The sequence below is a fragment of the Anabrus simplex genome, chromosome 1 (genome assembly GCF_040414725.1).
Source record: "Anabrus simplex isolate iqAnaSimp1 chromosome 1, ASM4041472v1, whole genome shotgun sequence".
Taxonomy (NCBI): domain Eukaryota; kingdom Metazoa; phylum Arthropoda; class Insecta; order Orthoptera; family Tettigoniidae; genus Anabrus; species Anabrus simplex.
The window spans coordinates 599135275-599146290 of NC_090265.1; the positions used below are offsets into that span (position 1 = coordinate 599135275).

The 11016-nt window shown below is 38.4% G+C and overlaps 1 protein-coding gene across 1 annotated transcript in view; it reads right to left on the reverse strand.

Annotated features, from left to right (window-relative positions):
- LOC136870812 (uncharacterized) overlaps window positions 1–3568 on the reverse strand; it is a 91507-nt gene extending 87939 nt beyond the window's left edge. Inside the window, exon 1 of the mRNA XM_067144939.2 lies at window positions 3439–3568. Coding sequence (XP_067001040.1) covers window positions 3439–3465 — 27 coding nt within the window. The 5' untranslated portion in view covers window positions 3466–3568. The remainder of the gene's footprint in view (window positions 1–3438) is intronic.
- Window positions 3569–11016: the final 7448 nt, after the last annotated feature.

Consider the following 11016-nt stretch of genomic DNA (forward strand, 5'->3'; position numbering starts at 1 on the left):
TTTTATTGAATCAGTATGTATACTGCGAACGTCCTGTACAATTAATCTGCCGGGCTGAGTGGCTCAGAGAGTTGAAACGCTGGCCTAGTTTTCTGACCCCAACTTGGCAGGTTCGATCCTGGTTCAGTCCGGTGGTTTTTGAAGGTGCTCCAATACGTCAGGCTCGTGTTTGGAGATTTACTGGCACGTGAAAGAACTACTGCGGGACTAAATTGCGGCACTTCAGCGTCTCCGAAAACCGTAAAAGTAGTTAGTGGAACCTAAATCCAACAACATTATTATTATTATTATTATTATTATTATTATTATTATTATTATTATTATTATTATTATGACAGTTAATCACGTTTAAATGCTTACTGATTATGCTGAGATTCCACCCCGCCATCTTGAGAACAAGAGCGACTCATTAACTTTTCTGCTCAGTCGATCCTTTTAATAAATACTAGCTAATGTAGGGTTGCCATACGTCATGAAAAAGCGGGATTGTCCTGAATTTGAGCATGTATCCCGACGTCCTGACTGAATTTTTAAAAATACCTAAATGTCCTGAATTTTAAAAATCACAGCAAATTATTTAAAATTTTGCTCAATTGCTTTTGAAGGGGAATGTCCCATCTGTTACTTAAAAATCTATGCGAATAACATTTAATATTATTTAATTTTGGAGTGGTCTGTAAAGTAGGTATTTTACTTGAAGTTTTTGTTTTGTTTTGTTTTGTTATTTCTATGTTTCATCTTTAACATCGTATAACAAGTGTGTCTTTTGGTAATGGATGGGACAGTTCACGTGGAATTACCCAAACACACTTGGAACCACAGGCGCCAACTTTTGGTCTTGAGCACGGGATCAAGGATGAATATATCAAATATTTTTGCGGGAGCAAAAACACGATTGTGTCCCCGTACTACTATATGCATGGGGACAAGTGCTACCGTGGAGTCGGCATCTAAGTTTGGAACCCGTCGATGTTGGTGTCCTGAATTTCATCCTGAACCTCATGGCAACCCTAACTAATGTGAATTATAAACTCACTACGTATGAATCCTAAACCTACACAATATTAAAAAGATAGAAACACGATAATACGACGAATACGATAATGAAAATGACTGAATAAATAAACTACAGCCCACGGCAGTTCTCAAATATGGATAAGCACGCTTAGCACTCTCAACAAAACAACTACTGTCCAAACGCTTTCCGTAAAAATGCGCGCTCATTTTTCAGCTGGCCTATTAACAAACAAACGACGACTTCTCAAGAATGATGATCAGCATGGTTTCGCGTGACCTCTAATTACGTGCGAAATGAGTGGCCCCTTCATTAGTGAAGGCGACCACAGCCTAAAAACACAAGAGCTGAATTTTCTCGAAAACCGTTTGTTACGAAGAAAATGCATATAATATTTCTTGTGAAAAAAAATTCAAGGACACACGATGCACTTCATTTTTCGTTAGGCCAACCGTTTACCCGTTTTAGAAGAAGAAGGGCAAAAATGGTCCCAATTTGGGACATAAACCAAACCAAACCCTATGGCGCAACAGCCCCGAATGGCCATGACCTACCAAGCAACCGCTGCTCAGCCCGAAGACCTACAGATTATGAGGTGTCGTGTGGTCAGCACGACAAATCCTCTCGGCGTTATTCTCCCTAGACCGGAATTTGGGACAACACCATCTAAAATTCCTCACTAGTTCGAAACGGTGAAATATATCAAAATCAAAAGTATCCCTTGCGTAAGTCGTAATTTCAAGCTATATCGTTACCAAATTTCAGCTCATTCGGTTCAGACCGAGCTCGATAGCTGCAGTCGCTTAAGTGCGGCCAGTATCCAGTATTCGGGAGATAGTAGGTTCGAACCCCACTATCGGCAGCCCTGAAAATGGTTTTCCGTGGTTTCCCATTTTCACACCAGGCAAATTCTGGGGCTGTACCTTAATTAAGGCTACGGACGCTTCCTTCCAACTCCTAGCACTTCCTCGTCCCATCGTCGCCATAAGACCTATCTGTGTCGGTGCGACGTAAAGCAACTAGCATTCGGTTCAGTTTTTTTTCGAACCTACCCGGAACAAACAAACAAGCACCATCCCATTTTTATTAATAGTACAAATAATGCAATTTAGCACGGAAGATGACGATGTTGCAACATGCAAATGTCAACAGTATAACTGGGATTTTGCCACACAATATAAAGCTGAATAGAAGCAAACAAGTTTGTATTTTTTATGACTGTTAATATCGCGATCATACCCGAGTGACTTCCAGTATTACGTGGAATCTGAACCACAGGGATGTGACTTTTTTATTTCATAAATCCCACATGCAATGGTTGGGATTCGAACTATCACACTTCTCACCTGAGCAGATTCCTTACTTCTGAAGAAATCCAGTATACTGAAGGACGATTATTTTATATATTATTTCTATTTCGTTATTTTACTTGTTTGTTTAAGTACTACGTAAAATACAGTTCTCAGTCACTTGCACTTAACTGTATGATTGTTATTTTTGCTCTCATGTATATAATAATATTTTTTACCGGTATAATTGGAATACTTTTAGGATTGGTATTGGTCTTGCGAGGGATTTAAGGAGGGGCTTGAAATAAAGTGATTCTAAATTCAAATCGGAGAGAAAGCAATGGGCCAGAAAGGCAGTTTGATTGATGAAATGCATTTTTCGAACCTCTGGGCACATATTTCATCGCAACTAACGCTCTTATCTGATGTATGCTAATTGGTGACAGGGTCTAATACTCTAATTAGAGTTTAATGATGTAGTTAACCACGTGCAAAATATAAAGTTTGAGCTATTCTATTGTCACCGCTTCGCATAGGAAATCCTACTGTTCTTTTCCTCAGAATGTTTCTACCATCATAATTGGTTCAAGTCTACTATGAGTTCTTCAGTGCCATACATTACAGTTTCATAGTGTCTTTCACCTTTCTATCTGGTTTACACGGAGGAAAGAATAAATAGGTATGGTAGTTGTTTCTTTCTCAGATGCAAACACTCTGCCGAGGAAACAGTTCGTCAAAAAGGTGTTTATATAAATAATAACGTTTTGTGATAAATATTAATTTTCAACTCTATATGGTTTCGTTATTTTGGTCACTGACGAATAATCAGACAGGATGTAGGAAAGTGCGGGATCAGATGAACAACATTTATACGCTTCCGCGGTTGTGAAAATATTGATTATATGGTCCCCGTCCACATATAGCATCAGGCACCCACCATGAGGTATAGCGTGGTGAATTAAAAATACATTTTTCGGAGACAGGAAACCAATTGGTATGCATAATTCTGAAAACTAGAAAAGATAATTGCTACTAAGATCAGAGTACGTGGTATACAGAAAGATTGCGAACGATTATTGTGAAAAAGTAATAGGAATTATCAAACCAAATGTATTTAAATTAGTAGCTTCATACCTCTAAATTAAATGATTTGGTCCTCATGCATATTCCTCTGGTCTTATCCTCTTCTGCACAACCTCTTCACCCGTTACTCATTTTCAGGTGGAAAATTCAGACGTATCACGTATTGCCTGCTTTCAGGCGTAGCTACCTTAGCATAACACACAAAGAGAAAAACAAATCACGTGTACTCCGTGTAAAACTCTTTGATATATCGAACGCAGTGTTCGCAAGGGAGTAGGTTCATTTTTGAAAACTAACATGGCCTGAAATGAAAAGATACATTTTCCTTTTGCACGGATCCCAACTTAAGCATGATGATGATGATGATGATGATTATTATTATTATGATTCGACGGCATATGGACCTCAATTGTTTCTAAACAATACATTCCCTAATATTTTTGAATAATAATAATAATAATAATAATAATAATAATAATAATAATAATAATAATAATAATAATAATAATAATAATAATAATAATAATAATAATAATAATAATAATCTTTCTTAATCTGTTTACCTCCAGGGTTGGTTTCTCCCTCGGACTCAGCGAGGGATCCCATCTCCCCCGCCTCAAGGGCAGTGTCCTGGAGCGTGAGGCTTTCGGTCACGTGATAAAACTGGGGAGGAAGACCAGTACCGTGCCCAAGCTGCGCACCTGCTATGTGAACAGGGGACCTTGTGGCACGATGGGAAGATTGGAAGGGATAGATGAGGAAGAGGGAAGGAAGAGGCCGTGGCCTTAAGTTAGGTATCATCCCGGTATTTGCCTGGAGGAGAAGTGAGAAACCACAGGAAACCACTTCGAGGATGGCTGAGGTGGGAATCGAACCCTCCTCTACTCAGTTGACCTCCCGAGGCTGAGTAGACACCGTTCCAGCCCTCGTATCACTTTTCAAATTCCGTGGCAGAGCCGGGAATCGAACTCGGACCTCTAAGGGAGGCACCTAATAACGCTAACCACTACATCACAGAGGCGGGTAATAATAATAATAATAATAATAATAATAATAATAATAATAATAATAATAATAATAATAATAATAATAATAATAATAATAATAATAATAATTTGCTTTACGTCTCACTAATTTTATGGTTTTCGAAGACGTCGAGGTGCGGAACTTTAGTCCCACAGGAGTTCTTCTACGTACCTCCACATCTACATACACGAGACTGACATGTTTAACTACGCTGAAAAACAACTGGTCTGAATCGGGATCAAAACCGCCAACTTGATAAAAAATAATATAAATGTGATTATGCTGTATTATAAACAAAAACTATAGTCATGAATCCCTGCGATTCTTGCAGTCATTGTGCTTTCCGTGAGGCGAAATCTTCAATGATGGCATTTGGTTTACACATGAATTGGTGGCTTTCATTTTTTAAATTCTTTCTTTTAAATGTTGCGTCGACTCAGGTCTTATGGCAACGATGGCTGTATACGTGGACGAGACATGGAGACACTGGAAGGTATAAAATAGACTTAATTATGATTAGGCAGAAATTCAGAAACCAGGTGTTGGATTGTAAGGCTTCCCCAGGAGCAGACGTGGACTCTGACCACAACTTGTTGATTATGAAATGCCATCTAAAGTTGATAACATTGAAGAAAGGGAGGAATGCAAGGTGATGGCATCTAGACAATTTGAAAGAAAAGAAAAGAGTGTGAGGGATTGTTTTAAGCAACATGTTGCACAAGGACTAAATGAAAAGACTGAAGGAAACACAGTAGTGCCGTATCTCAAAAGTCCACAGACTGAAATCAGTGTGCTGATACAATCGAGACGTCTGCGGATCTACATAAAAGTCGTAAACCAAGACAGACGAGTATTGGAGTCTATCTTGCATAAACCAGTCGAGGAGGATTTATGATTTTTCAGTGGAACAAGAATCGTGTCGCAGCGCTTTATCCATGGCTTTACATCAATGTGCACATACAATCAACGTAACAGTCGAGCAGGAACAACTGTCTAAATGAATGAATGAATGAATGAATGAATGAATGAATGAATGAATGAATGAATGAATGAATGAATGAATGAATGTCGCGGATGACAACCAACTGGGGAGAGCGTACATAGCGAACAGACACCCCCCCCTCCAGTTACGGACAACCACCAACCGGGGAGGGGAAAGATCCGCCCGCCGCAACCATTGCACTCACATGCAACCAGAATTATTAATCACGGTAAATCAAACTGCACATGACCGATGGAAACAAAGAACGGACATCCTCCTCCCCCAGTCACGGATAACCACCAACATGGGGGAGAGACCGTCCGATCATCGCATACATCGTTATCATACGAAGCTTATTTTTACCACATATGAGCGAACAAAACTCGCGAACATACCGCCCCCACCCCCACCCCAGTCACGGATAACCACCAACCGAGGAGGGGGAGAAAATCCGCCCACAACAACCATTGCACTCACATGCAACCAGAATTATGATTAATTATTATTAATAGGAAACCAATCATATTCAATTACACATGACCGATGAAAGCAAAGAACAGACATCCCCCTCCCCCAGTCACGGATGGGATGGCCACCAACATGGGGGAGAGACCGTCCGACCATCGCATCCATCGCTACTGGTTTTGTTCGATTTCGAAATGCAACACACTTTGACACTGATACCTTATTCAATTATAGTTTACTACCACAGACATATTTTTCAACAGTTATTTAAGTATATCTTTGAAAGTACACAACCTTATGCTAATGAGGTATTTCCTGGATTTCAACTAAGTTGTACAGTCCAGGTTACCTCTTCCTTAACTACGTGTAATTATCTCTGCTTTCTTTATATTTCTTTTCCCAAATACCACTAATAATATTAAATAATTCTGCTGTTCTTTCAGGTTTCTTACATTCTCTGTTTAATAGCTTAGCAAGTGTGTAAAGTTCATGTTCATTTAGAATTTTATCCAACTCTTTTCCATCCATATATTATTTCTTTCTGATGTCTCGTTCCTTTACAGTTCTTATTAATCAGGTGTGCCATTTCCATATGTAAATTACAAAAATGCATTTAATTTCGTCATTTTTTTCTCAAAGCTTTATTTTTATAAACACCCATTAACCACCAGATTATTCCTCTCGTTTTCCTTTCTGATAACATTTGTGACCTTATAGTCCTATTTTTATTTCTTTTTGCAAAATTCGATTAGTGTTCCCTTGCTGTTGCATTCTGACCTTATTATTTGTCTTTCTATATCTTTCACTCTTTGAACAACCTTCTAATACAATCTCCTGTCATCCCTTGATGCATTGCTTTCTCAGTAAGATCCTATTCCTATGTATTCTAGAAGCTTCTTCACCCCATCCACCCAGTAGCCTTCGTTTAGATGTTTCATTTGGTGCTGATAAGCTATGTCTAAAATTTTACCCCCTCCCTCCGTTTTTAACCTAAACCAATACTTGACTATTCGTTTCGCAATATTAGCCCGTATATTCGCCTCTTCACACATAATTCTTACTCCACTATTTTCAGTACAGTTTGGCAATCCCATTATAATTTTGGAAAATTTACTAACGTCTGAGGCTACAATTCCATGATCTATTCCCCAAATTTCCGCTCCATACAATACCTTAGCTTTGACTACTGAATTAAATACGTTTTTCTATACTTTGCATTCTAAGGCATCTTTTCATCCAATATATTTATACAAGCCTAAGCACTTATACCCTTCATTTTTGCTCTTTTTATTTGATCTGACCATTCTCCATTGCTGCTTATAATCTTCCCTAAGTATTCGATTTTTAACCACTTCTGACTTTGTCTTACCCATCCATCACTGCTCACTCTTAGAAAGCTTGACACCCCTTTACAAACAATTACTCTGGTTTTCTGTGGATTAACCTTGTTGGGTGTTAATGCGAGTAAAATGATATCGTCCGCAAAGATGAGGTCTGGAATATATTGATACTCAAGACATGGAGAAGCTCCTTTCTCAAATCCCTTCGACTGGAAAATATCATTAATAAACAAGAAAAATAATATAGGAGACAGTTTACACCCTTGTTTAAGTCCCAATTATGAAGTTATCTCCCCCACTACTACACCATCTTTAACTTTGACAGTATATTTAAATTCCGAATGTATGTTATCAATTGCTCTTATAATTTTCGCTGATACTCCGATCTGCCTCAACTTGTGGACGGCAGCTCTTCCGCTCATCGAATCGAACCCTTTCTCTAAATCGATTACAGTAATATACAACTTGCCTCTTTTAATATATTTATCTGTTATTGTTTTTACTACCATTATATTGTCAGTTGTCGTAATTCCCTTTCTAAATCCTACTTGAAATCTCGACAGGATTGAGTACCCCTCTGCTCAATTCATTAACCTTTTTGCCAATATCCCTGTGTATATCTTGCTTAAAGAATCTAAAAACGTTATCCCTCTATAATTACTTGGGTTAGATCTTTCTACACGTTTCTTATATACAGGGCAGATGATTCCTTCTTGCCATGATTTAGGGAATCTTGCTCCCTCAAAAACCTTGTTAAATATTTTGATTATACTTGCTAGGATAAAGCTGTTTTTGCTTGCTTCCTTCCAGAATTCATTGTTTATACCTGAAATTGCTCCTGATTTCCCCTTCTGCCCTTTCTCTAACAATTCCTTTACTTCAACAGCTGAAATTTCCTTATCTAAAATAGGCAGGGTGCACTTCAATCCCCTCGAGACTTCCATATTCTCTACATCCTGTTTCCAACGATCCTCACAACTAGTATGTTGGGTATTCAGCCCGAAGGCTGGTTTGATCCTTTACAGCTCCACCAACAGATGTCATAGATAGCATAGGTGTCACTGAAGAGGCATATTAGGGAAATGAGGAGTGAGGCAGTTTCCCGTCGCTTTCCTCACTCACAACTTAAACCATTTACTAAAGTATTCTATCCATTCTCAATGACTTATATTTACCTGTGTTATATTTTTTTTCTATCTCTACAAATTTGATTTATTCTATGCCATACTTGCTTAACATCGTTATTCTTAGCATCTCTCTTTAAGTCACCAGTCTGTTTCTTCTGCCACAAGTCCTTAGTTATTACCAATAATTCTTTGTACTCTTTTCTTTTGCTACAGATATAGTTCTTGATTCATGCCCACCTATTGTTGTGAATGTATCCAGTGCTTTCATTAATTCGGCATTTTCTCTTCTGCATTCTTCATTGTATCACCCACTATTTCTTTGTATTCTTATCTCCTGAGCCCGCATCTTATTCCCTGCCATCAGTACTGTGATTTCTGTTAGCTTTATTGCCTCATCTATTTTGTTTTCTTCAATCGCGATCTTAATTCCTGTCATGATAATTTCAAAAGAAATCCCTTCAAAATATTATTTGAATTATGTGCTCAGGTCTTCTCTCCATATAAACTTGGACACTAATCTTTAATATTCCTTTGATAATACCCCCACTATTCTCTTCCGTAATTACCATATTTATAATTATGGGTAAGTGATACGATTCTCCACAACCTTTAATATTTGTCCACTTAATGAGTGGTAAGGCCTCCTTAGAACACAATAGCACTACCACACGTTTCCGTTATAAACGTTAAATTACCGCTTTCATCTCCTAACCACCACCCATTTAAAATATAGAGTTCTTCTGCTCCACATAGTTCTAATAATTTTTCGCCATAGTTATTATAAACTTTATATTTACTATTTCTTTTTCCAATAATTATTTCCTCAGCATCTTTACTATAAACTGGTTTTAAGTCTGCAATCCTCCCATTGAAGTCTCCCATTATTACAGTACCTATGTCCTAATGTATATTCTTTAATCTATTTATCTCTAATGCTAACTCTGTGAAAAATTCTTTGTTTGCCAATGTCGAGCCCTCGGGAGGATTGTTTACAAAACCGAGACATAGATTAACATCCCTCTTCTGTTTTAACCTTGTTTTCACCCAAAGTATTTCTTCTATGTCTGATTCTATCATTTCAATTTTCTCCTTTACTTCTCCCCTTATCAAGGTTAGTATACCACCGGGATATCTGCCTTTACGAGCATTCCTGCCCCTTGACTTGCTATACGTTTTAAAACCTTCAATATTTACTTCATATCTCGGTGCTATCCAACTCTCAACAAAGGTAATGATATGCAATTTTACCAGTAATAACTTCACCTATTCATTTCCTAACTTGTTCAAAAAGCCTTCTATAATTACCGTACCAATATTCAATTCTAGCTATTTCTTACTTTTACCCTCAGAGAAGTTACTTGTCTTACTTCTAGTCACTCTCTTTCTCTCCAGTTCTAAAATACTGCCCACTGCTGAACTAATAATTTCTTTGTCTCCCAACGTCTTGCTTCTGTTATCAGATGGTCCGTTGCTCCCTGGATTCGTGTCGACTCTACAGTCAGCTGGTTGTCCATTCCTCTCTACTGTGCGTTCGTCACTCTGCTGTCTTCTGTTCTTCTGTAGAGTAAGAAGGTCGCTGTTGTCATCAGATTGTACGTTGTCAGCCAGGGTACAGACAGCTGACTGGCAAATTCTTTGCTCTACAGACAGTTGATGCTCTTCCTGAGGCGATGAACTCAACTGCATATCCATTTCCCGTGGCCTTGCAATTGACCACACACGCGACCACTTACTGTCACCTACTATAAGACGTTTGCCTCTTATGTATGCTTTTAGTCCATAATTCCCAGCTTTTACTAGATGAAATCGCAAGAATCTCCGTTCCGTACAGTCTCCTTTATCCATATCTCTTCTCACCCAAATCCTTTCTCCTTTTAAGTTCATCGCATTGAGGATGACTTTGTTCGCCTTCAGAGCCGAGATCAACTTAACGTTAATTGGTCTTTTCCCTTTAACTCTCCCCAGCCTAAGAATTTCATCAACGTCCTCTTCTTTACAATTTACCTTTATATGATTATTTATAATACTCGTTAAATCATTCAAATTCTCCTTTTCATTCTCCGATATGCCGTATATGAAAATGTATTTCCTCTTAGCGTCCTGAATAGTCATTTTATGTTGCCACTTGATTTTTTCCAATTCCCCTTCAATCCCCTTCATTATCGCCTTCAATATTTCTATTTCCCTAGAGTTTTCCACCACCATTTCTGTCATTCTTCTTATATTTTCTTTTATACAGTCTTTCAATTCTACCATATTATTTCTAAGCTCACAAATTAGCTCCTTCGTTTGTTCAGTCTGACAAGCCTCTCTCTTTCCCTAATCTTTTCCATGTCCTTCCAACTCATTGCTCCCGTTGGTCCAGGGTTCACTTCTACGCCTCCTATTGTCAGAAGAAATGTCAGTACTGCTGCCACCATGATAGTTACTTCGAGCCCGGATTGTCAGAGGTGCATCTTCCAACTTGCCGTACACACACACTTCACTCGCCCGTGCCATCGACTTATGTCCGCGCGATACTGCACTACAGCAATATTTATTCTTCTCACTCAGCACTCACTATACAATACAACCTCTCGCTTCGCTAGCTCGATTACAACTCCAGTGTCTAAGTAGAAGATGATCTGTGATTGAGATTGAATTTGACTATGGCGAGTATTATAAGGGAGGATACTGAAAGCTTCATTGA